The sequence below is a fragment of the Cyprinodon tularosa genome, unplaced genomic scaffold, assembly GCF_016077235.1.
Source record: "Cyprinodon tularosa strain WSP-4 unplaced genomic scaffold, ASM1607723v1 ctg79, whole genome shotgun sequence".
In the NCBI taxonomy this organism is placed as follows: Eukaryota; Metazoa; Chordata; class Actinopteri; order Cyprinodontiformes; family Cyprinodontidae; genus Cyprinodon; species Cyprinodon tularosa.
The window spans coordinates 2086946-2110023 of record NW_024039551.1 but is presented as its reverse complement, the minus strand read 5'-3'; the positions used below and the strand labels follow the sequence as shown (position 1 = coordinate 2110023).

Genomic DNA, 23078 nt, shown 5'->3' with positions numbered 1-23078 from the left:
CAGCAATCTAGAAAGTGGATTTAAGTGATTTCTGAAGTAGAACGGTTGCTTTATGTTGTATTTCATAAAAATTATGCCATATTTTCCTTTTAGGAAATAGGTGTTCTTGTTTCACAGAGAATAATCAAAAAAGAGACAGTATACAGTGAGAGCAGCAGCTGTGTAAAGGGAAATGCTTCATGAGTTTTGAGGAAACCTGAATTTTATGATGGAAGGAAATCAGGTTCTTATGTAAGAGCTGATTAAAACCAAGCTATGTGAAAAGGTCGGAGAGCACACTGGTGACCAGAGATGGCAAAAGTACTCACTTTCCGTACTTGAGTAAAAGTACAGATACTTGTGTTAAAAAATACTCTGGTAAAAGTGGAAGTACTGATTAAACTTCTTTACTCAAGTAAAAGTAACAAAGTACAGGCTTGTAAATTTACTTAAAGTATAAAAGTAAAAGTAGAAACCACTTTTTTCATGCCGTTGCCTACATTTTAAATGGATGTCTGCCAATAGGACTAGATCTCTGTTGTGTTCATTTTCAATCATCTCGTCGTCCATGCTACTATGCTAACGCCACCGCCACCAAGCTGCAATGATTTGCCGCGAATGAATACCGCCGAATCTGTCGATTCATCTTTTAGTGGTGCGTCAAATGCAACGTAGATTCCCATCCAATTAGATTGAATTTGGTATTGATGACGTGAAAAATAATAACGGTAACTCCATTGAAATGATTCAAAACTAAAGTAACGAGCCAATTTTTTAAAATGTAAGGAGTAGAAAGTACAGATATTTGTGTAAAAATGTAAGGAGTAGGAGTAAAACGTCGCCATAAAAATAAGTAGTAAAGTAAAGTAAAAATATCAGAAAAATCTACTTGAGTACAGTAACGAAGAATTTGTACTTTGTTACTTCCTATCTCTGCTGATGACCAACAGAAACAGAAGAGAGGCCCGCTAAGGCCCACCTACAGGGGCCAATACCAGACCAGGACAGTGGTGCCCATCTGAAAAGTCTGAACTATAACTGCAGCATCCCGACTGTTTGGTCAGTATTAGGCTGAACCATAGGAAACCAAGCTGGTGTGCTCCATGATCAGGGAGATGTTCTCCCTTTGCAATTTTTAGGTAAGTATCAGTTGAACATCCTCTACAGACCGGAGTCTGAGTATAGAGCTAGATACGAGCTGCCAGACCAGCATGTGCTCTCTCCTAGATAACAGCCTCGGTTCAGCTGGACGACGCTGTCACTGCAGCCCTTAAGCTAGATGTCCTCCATCTTATCTTGAACCTTTGTTTCATCTGTCTTCTGTATTAGGGGATGTGAGGATTCCTCCGGCTGCTGGTGGAGCCAATGATCCACATGGATGTTTACTGACATCTGGCAGGCCTACAGTTTGTGATGTCATACAGGATGTGCAGTTACATAAATAGCAGACAGGAGGAATACAGGCTAACCTTCAGGTATGATACATTAATTGCATGCTGATTAATAAGAAGCAAAATATCAGAAATATCCAGAAATCTCAGCGTCCTCTCACCATTATAACAGGGTGTGTTTTTCTGCTTTACTGTAACATGGAATTAATAATATTCTTTACTAGACCTGCACACCAAGTGGCAAAAGGGAGATCGGCCTTATCAGAGATGACATGCTAGCTGCTGCTGCAGTGTGTGATCATCTATGTTCTCAACTACTGCTGCACCTTTAGAGTCATGCATGCACCCAGCGTTAGTTCTGTAACCTCTGCAGATGCCAGAACATCTGGTCTGTAAGAAGCCTAGAAGAGCGCCTGTTGGCCCTTTGTGCATTGGGATCCATTGTCTACCCAAAGCCTGCAAAGTATTTAATTGGATGGCTGCCATCTAGCTTAACGCTCTGGTAGAAGCATATTCTGATGACTGGGTAGCTCTGGTTGTCAGGGGATTGGCAGCAGGCTGTAACGACACTCAGGACAATGAAGAACTTTTCCATGGCTGCTCTAATCCCCCGTCACAGTCCGACTCCTGGTCTTCATTCTAAGAGGCTTTTGTTGGTTTTGACGTTAATTGCATCTTTATCTCCTCCTTTGTTTGGATAAAAACGTCTGCCAATAGCACTGCTTGCATTGATGCCGCCTTCCAGCAATAAAATCCTGCGTCTGAATCTCACTCCTGTCTTTTTTCTTGTTTCTCCTTTCAATACTTGTGTTCTATGGGTTCTCTGCCCTCTACAACAGTCCCAGAATTATGAATGTTGGCTTAAATGGTCACTGTGAATCACCCTTAGGAGTGAGTAAAAGTGTGAAAGGTTGTGTTACTCTGGCTGCCCGGTGATGGACCAAAAACCTGCCCTGGGTGTACATGACCAGAGGAGATAGAAACCAGCTCCATCGAACCTTCAGCAGTACAGGTAAATATGACATGGACATGAAATTACACGTCAGATTTAATAATTTTATGATATTAGTGTCTATAATACATCAAAATGCTGAAAGAAAAAGAACCAAAGTTGAAATAGATGATGCACGATTATAGAATAGAGCAATAAGGGGTTAATAGTCAGGGAGAAATCTGAAAGGTTAAACAAAGAGATTTTTATGTCACTTTAAGTTGAATCATGTGAGCTAAGGTTGGTTCATACTGTTCCCCATGTGAAGATTCAATCTATTCAGAGTGATGGGGAGGTGGAGACCAAATCCAGGACAACTCACAGGACAACATGCAAATGAACTCTGATGTGAGCTGAAGTCGTTTAGTAAAATGGAGGAACAGACTCCCACCTCAGACTAGAACCCTCTCCATTATAAAACTATTGGTGGGAAAATAAATTGGAAAGCTGTTTTCTGACATCAATAAAACTAAACATTGGATAAATTAGGCCTGGGTGATAAACCAGATTTTTACTGTTCCCTTTATTCACTATAATAACCATATTCTGTCAGATGAGCATACACGCTCAGACCAGCAAACCCATAGTCAATACCCGTTTATCCCTTTAGTTTATCCCTGGTTATTCAATTAGTTTATCTATTTAGATTTGTACAAAAAATAAACTTTAAATTACCTCAACGGGCATGTATCCCTTTAGCCATGTACAAAAAAAAAAATTTTAATTACTTACTTTTTGGTGTTTTTTGAAGCGTATGGCGATCTGACTTCGAATAGTTTATTTTATCCACAGCTAAAGGGATACATTTTGTGCAGGTGTATTCACTATGGGTATGCTGGTCTGACGAGGTATGCTCATCTGTCAGAACACTGGCAATACATTTCCCGAGTCTGTAAAATAAATAAACTTAATTCTGCCATTTTTCATGTGTGTCCTGGTGGCTGGCATTTCCTTCCCCTTTAAGACACTGAAGCATGTGTCTAAATGAGATTACATCAGTTTATCTTGTGGAGCCGAGCGAGAGCAGAGAAGAAGCTGAGCGTGCAGAGAAGAAGTCAAGAACGCATTGTCAGAGTTGAGTGCACAGCAGACCATAGATGTTAAGCTAAAGAACATGAAATGCAAAGTTTGTCTCAAAACTGTTGGGACTACCCAAAGTACGAACCTCCACCATCTACAGCTCAACCACACTGTTGAGTTCCAAGATGTGAAAACGACTTCAATACTCTTGTGCAAAAATGTTTGTAAGAGAGGAAACATTTTTCTCCTGTTCAATGAGATATTGTTGAATGTTTAAACCTGAGTGGATACAAGACTTAAATGTTTAATTGAAAGTAATATATTAAGTGATTTATTCAATAAATAAATTATAAATAGATCGGTTGCATTTTCTACACCTGCCTTTATTTCAGATTAAGGACCTGGAGCACTTATCATGCATTTATAGTAAAAAAACTTCCCACTTTCTGCGATATTGATTTTAGGTCATATCGCCTAGCCCTGGGATAAATCTTAGGGCCAAAAAGTTGTTGTCTATTCCTTGTAAAACAGCTCAGGTTCAATCAGATTTGAAGTAAAGCTTCTGTGGATTTTAGTTTTTAATTCTTACATAGATTCTCCATGAATAAAAGGTTTGAACTTTGGCTAGGCCATCCTAATAGCTCAGTACTCATCAATCCGAACCATTTGTTTATGTTTATCTCCAAATCCTTTAGGTTATTCCACAGTTGGTGATTGTTTTCTGTCTTTTATTTGCCATTGATAATCTCTATCCCATGCAACCGCTACATGTTTAATCTGTATACTGTATGCTTCTACATCATTCTAAGTGAAGACACAAACAATAAGCCCCAAACTTTTAGATTTCAGTCTTAAATTAAAATTTTCTGCTGTGAATGTGCTCAAACATACATAAAAAATGGTTTTACACTTTGCAGAAATGTGCAGCGGAAATCCAAAATAATCTAGCCAGCTATGTGAGCTGAGCTGGCTGATCATTCCCAGTTCATTTCTTCTGCTTTTTTTAAAAATGTTCAGCATATACTGCATGTGTTTGAGACATGAGGAAGAGGCAAACATCCTCATCGTCATCTCAGTTGTGTCTACCATAGAGACGGATCATCATCCCGCCGTCCCACTCATTCATCACGACACTGTCAGCAACCGCTCAGAAAAGTGACCCAAATCAAACCGGTCATGTCGCACGGCAAACAAAAACAATCCGTGACAAACATCCTAAGCAGGCCTGCATGAAAGTGAGTGAGACCTGAGAGAGCAGCTGAACTGTGGAAAATTCCTGGGAATAAGGAATCAGCCTGGAGCCAGACAGCCCTGCAGCGCTGCAAACTTCACTGAGGGGACAAAGAAAAGACTTAAATCATATATTCTCTGTGGTGCTAGTCAAATACCAATTTTTCTCCACACATGCTTGCAAGCAATGCAAATCCAGAGCTTATGAAAAGAAGTTGGCCAGAGTCATATTGGTTTGGATATGCACTGAAGGGAAACAATCCTTGCTTTATGGAGATAAAACAGTCCCAAATCCTCAAAGCAGCTCCAATGAACTGACTTTCTGCAACGACTGGCTGAGTGGGGATAAGGACATTATGTTTAAATGAAGCATCTGTTTGTGCAGAATGAGCTGCATCCCTGCCCATCTCAGCGCTGCAGCTCCTGTTCAGCAGAACTAATTTGTAGTGTGAGTCATGGTCTCTTCCACGGGTCAAACAGCCCAGAGTGGATCAGACTCATGTAAAGCTCCTCATCATCCAAATGTTTTCCTTCTGGACGAGGCAGCAAGCAAACTGCAAATCAAATCTCCAAATCTGGGCCACTTGCTTTGTTTCTTATTATTTTTTATTTTTTAATCAATGTTTCCCTCCAACACTTATACTTGGCCACAGAAAAAAACAAAACAAAAACAAATATCAGCCATTTTTTGTGTTTGCTCAGAGCCACACTTTGTTTTCTTTCCTTATATTCAACTTTCCATTCAAATTTGTTTGGCTGATGACCTGCAGTGTTGCTTTAAAGACTCTAAAGTCCAACAGCCTGATTTTCTTCCATTTTACATCTGACTCTCCTACTGTACTTTAGCATAATCTTTGAAATTGATCAAATGTTTGGCTGTTTGGTTCCCATTCATTCTTCTACTTTTCCAGTTTTTTCTGGCTACCTATTTACTTCTTTCCTTGCGTTCTTCTCTCTTTGCTTCACAGTAATGAAGCAGTCCGTTTCCTTATCTTCATCACTGAAATCTTCAGCTTCTCAGAAATGCCCCAACATGATCATTTGTTCTTGTTTCAACTTCCTGTCAGACCTCTGTGGTACCTGCAACCTTCTAGAGCAAAGTTAAAGGCCTCTACTTGGTTAAAAGTATTTTTTTCTCTCAAAATACTAGCATCCAAACCTGCAGGTTTTTGGATTAAAAGCTGCTGATGTTGCTACACCGACAGCTAAACAGGCTTTTAAACAGAACAATAATTTGTCAATTTTCTTTATAATTCCCTAAAAATGTGATTGCATAAAAACCTTTAAGGAATATAAATATATTAAAAAAAATAAAGAAAAAAATTATCTTCAGAGGCCTTAATGATTATCTGAGGGTCTCTGGGCTTTATTTGGAACCACAGTCAGTCTGATAACTGGACCCTGCCTCATTAAAACCAGCACCGTCTACCAGAAAAGAACCATCTGGAGAAAGCTGAGCTTAGCATCATCTTAGTCTTCCTCTTATACATGACTTTGATTTAAATATTCTATCAGGACTCTGTTTTTGCAAATTTATTTTATCAAATGACTTGGATGAGTGTCTGTAGTAAATAAAGCCTGATTGGACCTGAATCTTTATTGGCTCTAAAGTGTCGTTCCTCCATTTTATTGTAAATTACTTGCCATAAACCCAGTTTTCTTCAGCTGATTTTCAACAGTTCACTAACGAATGCTGACCTCAGTTTTCACTTCCCATCTTCTAGGTAGGCTTCTCCTGCTTTGGTGCTCTGATGTCTCTGTATGCGTGTTTGATCCTAACTTGCTCTTTCTATGTGGATTTGCTCTGAAGTTTGGCTTAAGCTACGCAGATAAAAACTGAGCCGTTTCAACCGACCCTGCTGGAGGGACTGGAGCAGCCTTTCAGAGGACAGTTCTTCTGTTTAGGTCATGTTTCCTTATCCAGATTGAACTGCGACCTCCTTTAATCATGAAGGCTCCGCAGGTTGTTTTTTAAGAAATGCAAATTTCATTATATACATGTTTTTGTTTTTTGTTTTTTTTTTTTATACTGAGCGTCTGAACTTTAGGTCACTGTTTAATAAAGGTATTTTCACTAATGAAGAACTTTCATCTGTGCAACTTGTTTTAATCTAAATCTAACTAACTAACTGGTCAAGCTTATAATTTTGAATTGCTCCATTTCCCCCAGTGAAGAAAAGAGAGGAACCAAAGGAGTCACCTCAGTTTGTTTATCAAATCCATGCTTCTTCTGTGCAGGAGCGGACAGAAATGTGCAAACACACAAGGGGGAGTGAGGTTGTAATTTCTTTCCTGACCGCAGCTCATAAACTTCATCTTGCGAGACACAATTAAGCTGGTGACTAGGGATTACCTGCAGGAAATTGAAAACTTCACACAACAAATTAAAGAAGGGCACATAGGGAGGGGTGGGGGGGTATGGGGGTTATATGTCCAGAGTGTGAAGAGAAAAAGAAATAGTCAAAGAAAATCAGGATAAAAAGAAGCTGACAGATCCAGGGCAAAATTGTGATTGTTGAAACAAAAACCTCCTTCTTTAATAATCAGAAACATAAAGCATCTTCCATTTCTCCCATTTACATCAATGTTGTTCTAGAAGGAGAAACACATGAGGAGGTTGAAACCTGACCAACATTAATGAACAAATGCACATTTAATTCACAGCATCTGTGTAAGAGCATCCAACACCCCATCAGCATCACAGTGCCCTCTCTGATCCAGTAAGGAATTTTACTCTTGGTACCCATGGTAACCCTGCTGACTTTCACCTCCGTTCATGCAGCCAAGGCAAGCCAGTTTATCAATCAGGACTACCATTTGTGATTACTTTACTGTCAGAAAACGGCTCCTGCCTCCACAGGGAAAACATCTTCAATCTGTGGAAAGATGGTAGAAACAGCCGGCCACTCTAAAGAACACAACCTGCTTTCAAACATTTTGTGTTCCAGGTGGGATTTTATAAGAAGGAATCACCGCCACCCACAAATCATATTGAGCAATTGCTGATTCAGGCTGTGCTTTAAAAGCAATCCTCAAACGTACACCTGATTGTCAGCAGAGGCTGAGCAATACTGGTTAGCAGTGATCAGTGCAGCCAATATCTAAACTGATCAACGCAGGTGCTTTCAAAATGTTCTTTATTCAGCTTCTAACATTAGAAGTACCAATTGTAACTTATTAAACTGGGATTTTTTAATGGTATGCAAACAAAGCCACACCAAACCAAAGATGAAACCTCATAAAGCTGGAGGAGCAGTAATGCCGTGTTCACACCAATGATGCACACACAGCAAATTGTTTACATGTTATCCTGATTCCCTGGATGGGAAGCAAATTTCACTGGAGTTCAAAACCTTTCTGTCAATCTCTGTTGTATCAACCAATCAGAGACTGGACCAGGATGTGACATAGGCTGAAGGAGCAATCTAAAATAGTTGATTGCAAAATTTATGGTGACATAGGATGAAGTTTGTTGTTGCCTTTTCAAAATGCAGATTCACTTTAACCCGTAGAAGGTCTGAAACCATCCATCATTCATTCTCCTCCTGTAGCTCCAGAACTGGTCCAGACCAGCCGCCTCCTTCTGCTGTTAACTAATGTCTTCAGAGCGCCTCATTTTGTTACCTCTGTTGTCTCAACGTTTTAGATCCTGGACAGACAGAGGTACCACAGCAAGTGACTGTAATCCACCCATACTACAGGACTCTTCAGACTAAAAGCGTCTCTGGAGGAGGTTCCTCTCCAGGAACACAGATGCCGTTATTTGACTTTTCACATTAAAAATGGCAAAATCGTTCCGTAAGGTCCTACGGGAAAGAAGATAGAAGCTCTTCCTATCTGATGAGCTGTTGAGGGCAGTGGAGCATTGTCCCTACTGGCCACATGAATTGCTGGCAAAATGTCAAGCAAGGAATGGACCATGATAAATGGCCTGTACTGATACAGTGCCTTTTCAAGTCAGGGGACTCCAAGTCATGTTACACTACACTCAGTCATTCACCCACACACACTCATAGAGATGAGCTCCAGAGTGCCTGCTCACCTTATGTGGCCAGCTGCTGACCTAATAGGAACACAGACAGAGGAGAGTCTGCCGTACCGGGCCCTCTGCCCATCTGGGCCTCTGACAGACATAGAGCTTTGGTTCATACCAGCTACCCTCCAGTTGCTACCTAGACCACTGTCGACCCACAATATAATAGGCATTGTAATACTTGAGCCACACCAGTATGACTGCCCCACAAGTAAAGAAGAAACAAAGGAGACAAAAGAGGGGAAATGCTGCCTGCCATTGACAACAACAAAAAAAAGCCTCTGCAACACACCTGGAACTCTGAGGTTGCTACTACTGACTGTAGCATCCTCCATTGTTGTTGTTTGTTTCAACACTTGGGTGTTCAATGAAGGTCCGCATTGGTCTGCATGAACAATAATGCTTGGTTTATACTCGCCACATTGAACAGGGTGCAAGGGCGCGAGATCCAAAAATGACTCAGCAATGCTGTCCCCACGAGCACGGACCACCCACGCAGCCTGGGTGCTAGGTCGCGCACCTAACCGCCAAGTCACAAACAAGAATTTTAGTTTCTGTTTCCATCACATTCAGCATAAAGTCTGAAACTACACATAGTATATAATGCATTCACCTTTTAAATTTAAAAAGCAAAAAGGTCCATATGGGCTTCATAGGCAGGCATCAAGTGTGCAGCAGGTAAACCTACTGTTTTATTCCGCTGCATATTTCTGTGTCAGTGGCATAAATACACATACTATTCTTCAATAATCATAAATTCTTAAATAAACAATACTGTAGTCCGGCATTTTGGAAGTGGAACGTCAATTCTTTACGCTTGCTATGTTGAACACTGCCCCATGTGTTTTCTGCGAGTACTGCACCTGCGTCAACCTTAAACATGTAGAGCGCATCTATGGGTTTGTGCACAGTGAGAACAGACCCGTGTGATAACCCACCAGAACCCGCGAGGATATCTTAGCCTGAACTCCAGGTTCAGTCTTGTCAGACAGCTATCCTGGGGGATCCAGAAGGAGATGCTTGCTCTCTGGAAGTAGGTTCCACATCTTTTTGGTTTGGCTGTCTGCATCAGAACCTTTATCTGAGTGAGAAGTTTGCACGGATAAACCCCATGAATCCAACATTACAAGACGGAATTTTTTTCGTATTCTGTTTGAAATGAGATCCAGCTCAATCAAACTGCATGGAGAGAGTTTGAAAACACAAATATTCATCATTCCATTTCCCCTTTAATACATGGAGCAGTTAAGATCTAAATCAAGGGGGTCCAGCTCCATTCCTTGTGAATTTTAAAAAGCATTTATACCCCTGTTCAACACTTAGCCAGGATAGCCTAGTCCAGGAGTCTGCAACCTTTCATATCCAAAGAGCCGTTTTGCCCAGAGTACGACCAAATAAAAGTTGTTTAGAGCCGCAAAATATACCATGACTTTTTCTAGAAACCCTTTTTTTTTTTTTTTTTATCTTGTATAGGAAATTAGTTGTTGCCATCTCAAACAATCAATTCATATATTTTTTATGTTAAAACGTATAATTTTCAAGCTAATTCATAGAAAAATGTCTCTTAAAACATATTTCTGGTTCTTTTAATCTCATTCTTTTCCAGCTTATAAAAAAACGCTAAAGCTATTGATATATTATAGTAAATTATTTACCTCTTTATATACATTTTAGCCATTATTAAGAGCCGCTGGACAGGGTCCAACGAGCCATATGTGGCTCTGGATCCGCAGGTTGCAGACCCCTGGCCTAGTCTATCCTCCATGTACTCGTTAAATGCCTTCTGAAGACAATTTAACCAGCAAAGGTAGTTTAGAACTGATGTCAATCTTTCCTCTTCGTTCTGTTTCACATTAATGCACTAATTTAAGTTGTTCATTAAATATAGTCACAGTAAAAGTAAAGCAAAGCGCACATCTTTAATGACACCTTCCCAGTAGAATTGGTGTCTCTGGACCGCCTTAAACAAATTGCTTGTACTCCTCCTGACTTTCTCTCTCTAATGACATTACTATTGAGCATTATGTTTGCATAATGTCTGCCTGGTGGCTGCTGATGTAGAAAGGCGTTCCTAAAAAAAGGCCCAGACATTTCTCAAGTCTCAATGCATTCTTCTGAAAATTAGCAGTTATCTGTCCATGCTGATTAATACTAGAAAAATACTTAAAGAATATTTTTTTGCGCTAAGAAACTTGTCTTCTAGAAAGAGTTGGGCCAGGATTTCTTACACTAACGAGTCACAGTTATTTACATCTTATGAAAAATAATATTCTTTCTTATTTGCATGTCAGAGAGAGAGTTCAGACTGATAAACCATGCTTCATCACATCTACATACACGGTGTCAGAAACAAACAGCGCAGCAGCTCATTCTATGTTCGTGCTGTTCAAACATGTCTGGAACATTTCAGGCTGCTCTGTTTAGGCTCTGAGAAAAGAAACCTAAACGCAGTAGTAGAGATAACCTGCTCTCACCTCAGACTCAAGGTCAGTCGTCCATCCTTAGCCCTCAGCAGGTCCCCGATCGAGAAAGTAGCGCTGCCAAGGAAGGATCCCTGCAGAGAAGGGACAGAACAGGGTTCAAGGAAGTTAGAAAAATCATCACAGAACTTTGGCTTTAATGCACCATGGATAAGTAGAAACATAATTCATCAGGTAGAAGGTCCTCCAGCCCTGCCAGCTATGGACCAGAACATCTCCTAAACTGCAGCTCTTGTAGAGTCTTTACTCCTAAGAGCTGCACATTTTCTAAAAAAAAAGTCATCTGTGTTTTATCAACATGAGAGATGCAGCAGCCATTAAGAACTGCTTGTATAAAATATTGTGTCGGCGGCTTCATCTATAGAACATTTATAGATGCTTTAGTTGCTGGAGAGAACATGTGGAAGGGAAGCACCATGGGGGGAAAAAGGAAGCTGGTTGGAGCCAGTTTAAAGTTCAGCAGTTCTCCTGGTACCATGTCTTGTCTCTGTTTCTCTTAACCACTGAGCCCACCTGTCTCAATCTGAGCTTGTCTGTCTGAGCCCTCTGCTGGATTCATGGAACTCTGAACTCTGCCGGAACGCTCCATGGATCTAGCTGTCCCTGTTCGGATCAGAACCCCTGGTCGGGATGCAGACTCTTGGATCTCAGAGCTGTCCTGTTCTGATCGTTTTTTTCCTGGTCTGGATCGGACCTCTGCCTGCTTACTAGGGCTGCTACATCGGGGACACTCTGGGCGGCCCTCGCCGGATCCCATTGGATTCTGCCTCACCTGTGAGGATGGACTGAACTGTTTAACCAGGTAAGTGACTCGCATGGATAATCATCTTCTGTCAGATTATCGTGGTCACTTTCCGGTGTTTCAGCGTCAGTGACAGGCGGTCCTCTTGCCTCCCCTCGCAGTCGCTGCAGAACCTTAGATCCATGCAACTCTGCGTTCTGTTGTTTGTTTCGATTAAACGTTTGTAAATTTCCCACTGTCCATCTCGCCTGAATGCTGGGTCCATATGCACCATTCCTAACACTCACAAGTCAATAACTGGATACAATCAGCCAGTTTCCCTTGATAGAAACTTTTAACCATTCTGGTTAAATTGTCTTTATAGAGTGCCTATGAACATGAGGTGAACAGGCGCCATATAAATAAACTGAAGTGAACTGAAAAACTCATCACTTCCAGCCTTGTTGGTTCAGCATTGACTGGTGCTCACTATGTTATGCCTCATCAGTTTAACATGTTTGCTTGAACAACTTAACCTAAGCAGGGTTCCTTCTTTGAACAGAAAAGTTGATAAGAAGAGAACAAAATGAGCTTTTCACATGAGAACAGGAATCCATTCAACACAGAACCTGCTTTCTCCTTTAGTTCTTCACTAACTGATTCAGTTTCCAGTCAGTAACCCCTTTGGGAATGAGACTGTCGCTCCTACAGTAATACAAACAGGTTCTGGTTCTTTGCTCTGCTTCATCCTTCAGCCTGGAGGTTCGTGTCTGAATGATTTATTGGCACTAAAATATAGGAGGTTTGGCTTAATATAACATTTTGATCTAAAAGACAAAAACGGCTTAAGTATTTTGACATGTAGCCTTTCTTCCTTATGTTAACTAATTATGTCTTTCTCCTGCTGTTTTGATAACATGCATCGGCTGCAGGGAACATATGAGAAAGGGCCGTCAGAGCACCAGAACTGGGTCATGGAGAAAAGTGTACTGGACAAGCCCATCAATAACACAGAGAGCTGATCTGCATTCATGGAAAATCAGCATCCTCGTGGGCCTGGCCAGATGCACTGCACCTGCAAGGAACCAAAATGTCATCTGAGGCATAGACTCAAGAAGGAGGGGATCTGAACCAAACTGCAGCTGTCTTGTGGCATGAGTTTTAATAACTAAAAATGTTTGTTTGGGTTTTATTTTGCACAGTTGCATAATTTCTGATGCTTCATTGAACACCGGAACGTCCACACAGACAGGCCCATTTCTGCTGTGCCTGGGTGTCATTTTCCAGGCCTGTCAGAAGCTCTGACTCGCCTCTGAAGATGAAAACAGAATTACATTTGTTTGTTTTTTTTCTTAATGAATGCAAATGAGTTTCAGGTATTGTTAGATGGCACACAATGAGCTTGGACCTCGCTTCAATCAGAAAACAGTGAAAACAAAAGGAGTCTGTGAAATAGGGAACAAGACACATTATGAGAGGGTGAATGTAGGGAAAATAGACTAGGAACCAGACAGCGCTATGTCTGCAGATTTTACTCCACCTAGTTCATCTCTGACTGGAAAAAAGGAAGGAGCATCTTCCACTGAAACAGTTCAACTAAAACATCATTAGTTCAACTTTTTTATTTTCTTTAGTCCAACTGTTTTTAATATTCTTTTTTGTTTCTGTATCTTTTTTTATTTTATTTATTTATTTTTTGCCTTGAATCTGTTTTTACTGGCTTCACCAACTAAGAAGGGAAATTTACAGGAACAGATTTAATCTTATAGATATGCAGGTGAACCTGATCTTGTCATACTAGTTCATGCAATCAGCTGATTTTTCTTTAAAAGAAAATTTTGAACATTTAATCTTATTGGATGATCTGATTGAACTGGATCTGGAAAGAGAACTGAGACAGGTGTCCAGTTGAACTGGCTGATTCTCAACACATCATCTGTCCTCTCTTCAGTTGCTGTGAGATTTTATAGGAAAGACTTGCTTTTGCACCTCTTGTCAAAATGCAAACTGAGGATTAGTGAGAACCAAATTATAAAAGACCCACAACATCAACGACGAAACAGTTCACACATGTGAACAATTTCTAAGGATGAATAGCTGGGTTTCTTCTCTTCTATTAGGATTCATCCATTATATAGCAAGTTACTGTTTTGATCACTTGCATACCCTTTACAAATTAAGTCCCCTCCATCCATCAGTGAGGTCTAGAATCACAAGAATTATCAACTATTCAGCTAAGATACTGCTACATGGATTTACATGTTATTTCTTAATTTGACCAATTAGATGAACCCTTGAATGAATCATTAACCACTGTAAATCAGGTTGAAAAAAATAGTTAACAAGTTAACAAAAAAAGGGAAAAACTAAGGAAAAAATTTAAAACACTAAAGTTAAAAGTTTATATACAAAGTCAAAAAAGTGAAAAATATAAGTGCCTGTATCAGCAGTAATACTCTAAGGTTTTGTCGTAACAAAAAATAATTGTTTCTTTCACTCTGTGACATAAATTTTTGCCATCATCCATCCATCCATTTTTTACACGCTTATCCCAGCTAGGGTGCTAGGGGTGCCCGTGCCTATCTCCAGCTGTCTAGGGGTAAGAGGCGGGGTACACCATGGACAGGTCACCAATCTATTGCAGGGCAACACAGAGACAAACAGGATAAACAACCATTCAAACACACACAACCACACCTAAGAGGAATTCAGAGAAACCAATTAACCTAACAGTCATGTTTTTGGACTGTGGGAGGAAGCCGGAGTACCCGGAGAGAACCCATACATGAAAAACATCCAAATTCCATGCAGAAAGAATTAGTAATTGAACCTGGAACCTTCTTGCTGCAAGGTAGCAGTGCTACCCGCTGCGTCACTGTGCAGCATTTTTTTGGAATCAACATATACATATTTTTTTGTGTTACAAAACTAATAAGGTCTTGTCCTGTCCTTCAATAACATTCTTGCCCTGAAATTTGGATTTTCAAAGTATTTCAATGACTGCCCTGTAAAGGGTTAAAAACCAGTAACACATGCAGCTCATTAGCCATTTGTAGTAGGGATGCACGATATTGGGATTTTGGCCGATATCTGATATGCCGATGTTTTAAAACTCATGTAGCCGATAACCGATATCGATACTGATGTTAAAGCTGGACAAAAATAAGTAGTCATTGAAAATAGCAGTTTTGTTATCCATTTCTGACACTTTGAAAAATAATATACTCAAATATATTTTCATATGCTGATATCATATTGATTTTTAACAACGCGGTATCGATCTATTTTACTTTCAAAATCTCATCATTCTGTTACTAACTCTTGTGATATTTTGCAAATTCTTGTGAGATTTTGTTAGTAAAATAGATTGATACCGCGTCAATATATCAACATATAAAATTATGGCAAAATTTGGTGAATTTTCGGGGGATTTCGTAGCATAACGATGACATATAGCAATATTTCATTAGTAAAAGAGATTGATATGGTGTTTTTAAATGGCAATATATCAGCATATGAAGATAATGTGATATTTTAATTTATCAATATTTTTCCCTCGTCTTTAGAAGTTTTTAAGTCTGTAAAAAAAAAGAAGATTTTGAGGAAGAAGAAGAAGTAGTATTTTTTTTTTTTTAGACTTTGGAAACTCAGAAGCTGATCAAATATCGGGTTAAATATCGGTGGGGTGGCTGATGTCCGATATTCAGTTTTAAGGCCGATACAGACTGATACCGATAGGGGGCCGATTATATCGTGCATCCCTAATTTGTAGGGATTAGTTCTTGATTCACCTTTTCTTAACTTTATGGCGAAGTTGGATGTTTTGTGTTTTTTGAAGGAGATTTTGTGTCACTTATGCACTAAAAATATCCTTTTCTGTGTGCTTCTTTCCTCTTTTAGGTTTCTGATGTTTCCGTTTAGCTCCTCCTCAGCTGCACTGACTGCTCACATTGTTTCCTAGCATGTAGACACTGTGCTGTAAACTGTTTGAAAGTTCATCAGCTTCATGTCTGATGATGAAGATTGAGTGTCAAAGCATTATCATGTGCAGTAGATTAGTCCACAGTAATCAAGATGGTTGATACCTGCATGCTGAGAACCCACCAGGGATAAAACTGTAATTAAAGCACTAAAACAAAATCTATTCTAACAGAAGATTTTCATCTTTAACATTATGAGCAGTTGGGTACAGTATTACCAGCTGTAATAGTTTATCCATAAACCGTAAATGTCATTCAGACTTATACCACATTTAGACTTTTAAATATGACGTTAATTGGCAGAATTCAATCAAAGATCAACATGCAATGGATCAGAACTCAAAAAGAAAACTGCATAAACAATGAAGACAAAAAAGGAGCAGAAAGATAAATGTAACCTTGTCAGAAGTTTTGGGTCATAAAGCTGCTCTGATTAACTGAGCATGGCTGAGCAGCGCTGCAGTGACTCCCTGTAACACAGCAAAGCTGACAAGCTCAATTCAATTCTTGTCAGTTTTATTTATGTAGCACCAATCTGAAACAAAACGCCTTCTCCAGAGACTCTGGATAATGTGATGGAAAAGACAGCAGATGTCTTTCATCCGTTGTGTACAATATTTACACTCCAGCATGTTTTGATCAATGAAAGTACTGTATTCAAGCTGAGCTTTGACACCGGAGGTTGGCTAAATGAACGGAGAAGTATTCACACTCCTGGAACTTGTCTGCATTTTGTTATGTTAAAAGAATATTTTAAAGGGGATCTTTTCATGAAAGCCATTTACAAAGTAACTAGGCTGATCAGAGCTGATGAATATAGGGATGGAAAATAAAAGGGAATGATAACCATGTTCATTTATTAGAATCTATTTTCTTTTTCTATCTTAATGGACATCGAAGATCAGTTTAAACTCAACTCAACTAAACTTTATTGTCAAATGTGCCACATGGTAAACATACAACACAGATGAAATTACAGTCCTCTCAACCCCACGGTGCATAATAAAATATAATGAACCATAGCATAAAAAAAATAAAAACCTAAGATATAAAAAAAATATCGGCATCTGCTCGGATAACTAAAAATCTAACAACGAACTAGTTTAAATACTAAAAAAGAGTACAAATGTGTAGATGGGAAGTGTAACGCTAAATTTTTACAAAGTAACATTACAGTGGTCCTGATGGATGACTAGTGCAAATAGTCAATGTAAACGATGTAACTGTTATTTTTACTGCACAGTACAGTGGCTATAGTGCAAATGATGCAAATGGTAGCATGAGCCGAGTAGCAGCCATGATGTCTGCAGTGCAAACAGTGCAAAAGTTTCACAGCCTTTATCTGGTTCTGGATCTTTCTGTGAAACCAAGCAGAAATCCCACCAAGTTTGAGGTTTGTTGAGGATTTGCTTCCAGATGTGCATCCTTTGACGTGAACTTTGACTAGGCCTCTTTAGATCCTTGAGCAGACATTGTTCTCCAGGATCTTCTCCTGTAGAGCAGATGTTTTGTTCTGATAATTACAGCTGTTCTGCTCTGTTGGTACCAGCTCCTTTTTTCAGTTTATATCAACCCTTTTCTCCAGCCTTGCATGAAGGCTGCCCACCGTCTTCATGCAACACAAGCACCAGGCAACATTTGCACTGTTTCAAGACTTTTAGTAAGACTCAGTGAAGAAGAGTGGCAGTGGAGGCTGCAGGCAGTAAGACAAAACACGGTGGATCAGGACAGGAAACCATGTTTACATCGGTTATAGAATCAATGCTGTGTATGTGGCATGACCATCCAGTACTTCCAGTCCCTGGTTATTCACTGACCAGCAGGCCTATGATGTCCCTACTTCAGTGCAGCTCAGTATCCAAGCAGGGACTAAAAATAACAGCAGCTCCACCTCAAGACTCAGAGAGTAAAAACCTGAGAAGTGAGTGGATTGGTACTGAAGCTGAGCTGGCACTGATGGGAAAATATCAATATAATCTCTCCACATCACCATCTGTTGTTGTGATACAGTTTCTGCTGGTTTTCCACTGTCCACCTGCTGCCCCTCCAGACCACAGACACATAAACTAGCAGCCACCATTGTGTTCACTGATGGTGTCTGCCCTGCGAAATGAGTTAGTGAAGTTCTAGAGCAGGGTTTTGGACGCTCACCCTCCACTGAAGGTTCACCGCTGTTTTCTGTTCTGGATAATCCTTATCTCTACCATTCTCTGGAGTGTCCAACAGGGGCGGAGCTAGTGGGGGGCCACTCTTAGCCAATCACTGGTAATTAGTATTACTGCTCAACCATTAAATATGTATGTAATTTGGAACTATAAGGGATTAATTCAGACAGTTATATTTATTAAAATATATATTTTGTAGCCTGATAATTTAGCTTTTCCCACCCTTGATCTCAAACCTCGAAAATATTTTTTTAAACCCATTTTTAGACTTTTTTCCATGTCTGTTCTTTACCTACTTTAGATCAGGAAATAACGTTTTGCTCTTTGAAGCCCTGATGCCTAACCTGACCCCACCTTCGGTTTAAGTAATTTTGGGAAAGGGCCTATGTTGGTGATAGACGGACCAAATAAACCAATCAGATCAACGAAGCATATGACGTACTAACAGCCAGGTTACTCTTGCCTAAACCAGTCGGGAGAAGAGCAAAAACATCTTTTCCTCTGAGAAAAGCCTCCAGAGCAGTGTTTTGCTCTTCTTTCAGTGAAGAAATACTCTGTAATTCCGATAAAACTTGCTCGATAGCCACGCTAACGCTAGTTTCATCGGCTGAAGCCGCCATGTTCTTTAGCCTGAACTGTTGCGCTTCCCGTTGCGTCACACCTCAACCCGCCTCAAAGCCAATGCTGATTGGACGTTCGTTTGGTGAACGGCTCCAAATTTTCTTCAACGGAGAGTCTCCAGACTGATTCGCAAGTGAAACCTTGAAAGCGTGCGAGATCAGGATGGTCTCACGAGGCTACCTGATGCCGGCTTCATGTTGCAAAACAGGTTCTATTGGAGTACATTCGTGGTTCTACGGATCTTGCAGTATGCATGCCTGGTGTTGCTTATGAACTTGAACCCAGATCTGTAACAGTTTAAGTCTCCATTCAACGACGGGCTCCTGCGGTTCAGGTCACTGTTTTACTCATAAAACTCTCCAAAGAATCTTCATTTTTTGTGTTACGTTTCATTGACAGTAAAACTAAAAAGGTAATCTGAAAGACTTAAATAAAGAGGAGACCAGTATGGGTTAAAGACTTTTTCCCTCTCAAACATCATCTCTAAAAAGATTTTAGAAATGAACTAGGTTGGTTCCTAAATGGTTCATTCAGGAGAAGATGGGTAAAGGATGGCAGGGAAAAAGAAAAAAGTGAGAAGGGAAGGACCTATAGGAAGAAAGATGTTCTTCCAGGATTAAATCTGATGTCCATCTTCAGGTTCTACTTATGTTCCTCACCCTCTCTTTCCTAATCTGCTCCAACTGACATTATTCCTGACTTCTGATGCTCCTGCAGATTCAGACCTTAATATTAAACATTTATTCTGCCATTTTGACAGAAAAGAGTTAAACGGATGTGAAGAAGCTTCTGTAAATATTTCGGAGCAGAAAAACCTTCAGGCCATCCTGAACGCTCCTCTGTGGACCCTCCAAGGCCACGGTGTCTGTTCATCACTTGGCAGAGCTAAACGGTCCACCCAGAGCTGGAGATCTATCGATTCTACCCCGACGTGACAGAATGACACAGAGATGCTCACCGACACACTCTCTCCATCTTCCTCTCTCTACTCTCTTCTGTCTCCAGTTTCCAACCCCCCACCACCACCACCACTGCACCCTTAAACCATGTTATCTAAACAGCAGCTGTTTGACTCCATAATTAAATCCATCCTGTTCATTAACAGACCCATAGCTCACAGGTGTGTATTCCTCTTCCTCTACAAATTGGCCTCATTAAGTCATCAGTGGAGTCCTGACGTGCCCGGGCACAGAGTCTACCTGCTACAACCAGCAAACAAATACAGACGAAGACACAAGAAGAAGTCAACTCACAGTTAAGTCTCCCAGAATCCCAGCAGGTAAAGCAGAGGAGTTAAAGAGGGGCTGGCAGGAGACAGGCAGAGGGAAAAAGTCATGTTATGTCTTCCTTCGTCTTCTTAACGAGCTCCAGGAAGCTCCTATCTTCCTCCAGTCCTCGGCTAGAGCAACTCCATATATATATCTCTTGTTTGCTCTTCAAAGAGCCACGGGAACACGAGCTGATTTATGCGCTGTGCATCAAACACACACTAACATGCAGACTGCAGCCTTCGCTGTGACTGAGCCGCTGGCTCTGCTGCTGCTGCGGCTGTTGGCGTGACGGAAAGACAGACCAGCGAGAAAGAGAGTAGGAGGAGGAGGAGGAGGAGGAGGGAGGAAGCCGACGAATACAAGCAGCCGAGTCGTTGTAGGGTAGGTGGGTGAGAAGTGGTTTGGGGGGACAACACAGAAGAGGAAGAGATAGAAGGGAAGGAAGACAGACAATTAATGCGTAGAGAAGCAGTATAGCAACAAAGAGAAGGACAGTAAAAAAATAAAGCATCCAGACAAGTGTGTCACACCTCAGCTGCTGCCTGTGACTCAGACGGCCAAGAGGACGAGGGGAAAACAAAATGACCACTTCAATTAAAATGATTTCCAACCACACTCCACAAACTGTTCGTGTAGGCTTGAGTGTTTGCATACAGATAAATACTTCAAAAACACACAATGACACACTTGAGAATAGTACAAGAGGCTTGGTGAGACACCCTCACTCTCTGCATTTCAAATCAGAAGATATGCTGCAGCCTCAGCTGAGAGAGGGAGGAAGAGAAACGGTGCATTTATAACCACAAAAAAAAAGCCAAGCAGCAACAGCGGTGACAACAAGCTTAAAGTTGAACTATTTGGGTTTGAATGTTGGATTAGGCAGGGTTTCATTTACCTCCGCTGCTGCGGAGGGGATGACTAATTCTGGCAGAACAAAGACCTGCTCCACTCTGGGCCTTATCACCCCGAGCAGGTACACAACCAAACACAATGAGACGCGCTCGCACACCCACCAGGGCACTTAGTATTTATGAGCACATGCAGCTCCATGCAAATACAGCGAGTATTGGAGGTCACGGTGATCATGAGTTAACCTTTCTGGAGATGGGAGGTGCTGTTAGAGAGAGTGGGCAGAAAGTCTACTTTCTGCGTTTATTACATCCAGGATTGATGACCTGGATGCCAAGATGAAGCCAACGACTGATTCATGAGCTCATACCTGCCAATAGATTACCCAAGATGCCTTCTAGACTGTGAACACACCGTTTACTCCCCGTTTGCAGCAGAAATTATGCAATCAACTGCTGATGCCAAATGCATTTGCACATTTTCACTTAGTTAGCATGTTTTTTGTCAGTAATTACCAGTGTTCATTGTGGCTTTTCTTTTCTCCTCTCCCACCCCAAACTTCAGCTTACAATAGGAATGAGATTCAGCCTCGCAGAAGGAGGGATGTACTGCATGCATGAAAATCCTCAGATCAAAGTGCCTTGAAAATATAAATCAAACCCGCAGCAATGAAACATATTTAATTCAAGACTTTGAAGTTCAAAATGTTTGACATATTTTGGAATCCGTGTTCCTGAAAAGAACGCTGAGGCTAATAGGAACTGGTCCTTAAATCACAGCAGAGAGCACAAGTTGAGCGTCAAAGCGTGAGATGCTTCTGGCTGTCAGATGAGGAGCCTTAGGTGGTGCTGCCTTAATGTCACTTCACACATTCAGCATCTTTCAAACTGCTCCAACGCCAACTTACAGACTTGTTTAACTCATCCATATTTCATTACTGCTGCGTGCAAAGATGACAGAAATGAGACTGGTGGCTGAAACTGCAGAGGATCGCTGACAGTCATCCCAAAGTAGGACGAGGAATAAAGCAGTGGATAGTTTTCCCATGATGATCTGTTGTTCTTGGTAGTAACCATGGACCAAACACACTGTTTTTAAGTTTCCTGCACTCTCACCTCATTATTTTGTTGGATGTATTACCAAATGGATCCAGAGAGACTTTAACCTAACCACACTAAAAGCCAAGTTTAATGGCCTGAATGCAAAATCTAGTACTGGCCATTTTTAATCAAAGATGTAGCTTGAACCTTAATGCACCTCCTTTTACCTTCAAAAATGCCCTTATTTATCATGGTAAATGGCCTGTACTTCTGCAGCTCTTTATCCAGTCCACAGACCCCAAGGTGATTCACTCCACATTTAGGTATTCACCCGCTGAGTGGTACGCTATATCATCATAGCCACAGCGTCCTGGGACACATTGACAGAAGCAAGGCTGTACATCAGTGCCACCAACAGCAGGTAAGGTGGGTGAAACGTCTCACCCAAGGGCATGATGACTGAGATGGACAAGGAGGGGCTCAAACCAGCAACCCACTGGTTGGAGCTCATGCAAATCAAGTTTTTTTAATCAATCAACTCTAAGTTCTCTACATCAGTGGGGATTTGTTTTCTCCCCCATGTTTGAGGCACAAGGTTTTTTTTTTACTTTGAAGCTGTTCTCAAGGGTTAAGCTCTAATGTCTGAGCAGTGTACAGTTCTCTGTAATTTATTCACATTTACCTCCTTCATAAAAACACCTGTTGAGCTACAAAATAAAGCTCATCAACATTTAGATACTAAATTAAAACTATCAAGTATGACTCTCAGCCTTGGCTGATGTGTGAATAAAAGTATGATTGGACGATCTGATACAGCTGAAATACTACGGAAGAAATCAGGAGACTTGTTTATCTCCTGCTAGAGAATTGAGGAGATGCCATTGCTCTGTGTTAAATGGCCTTGCACACAGGAATTGGCCATATTAGAATGCTGTTACAAAGATTTTGGAGAACATTTTTCCCATTTCAACCTCAGAGATTTGAATAAATCGCCAGGTGACCAAGGTTGACATGTGGAGGCTCTCCAGGGGCCTGCACTTATCAAGTACTGTTCTTTAGATAGTTTATCCTAAAGCGATGTATCTGGACATAACAAAGGAAACTTTAGCATAAAGCAAAAGCTACCCAGTATAACCAGAAACTACCTATTTTACTTTATATCCAAGAGAGGCTTTGCTGCAGCGGGAACTGATCAGCTCAGCATCATAGAGTGTATTATAAATTCCACCATCCTTTTGTAAAGATTTCTCCCTTTATTACCATATGTTATGTTGCTGCCACCACCAACAACAAGACAGGCTGCAGCT

At 40.7% G+C, this 23078-nt stretch overlaps 1 protein-coding gene across 6 annotated transcripts in view; it reads right to left on the bottom strand.

The window, feature by feature from the left end:
* The window catches only part of inpp4b (inositol polyphosphate-4-phosphatase type II B), a 259571-nt gene that overhangs the window by 132665 nt on the left and 103828 nt on the right, over positions 1-23078 (bottom strand). For 5 of the 6 annotated variants that reach the window (XM_038271096.1, XM_038271098.1, XM_038271099.1 and 2 more), the window contains one exon: positions 11119-11198. In XM_038271096.1, coding sequence (XP_038127024.1) covers positions 11119-11198 — 80 coding nt within the window. Of the gene's footprint in view, positions 1-11118; positions 11199-19864; positions 20189-23078 lie in introns of those variants that run through there. The other variant, XM_038271101.1, reaches the window with a different exon arrangement.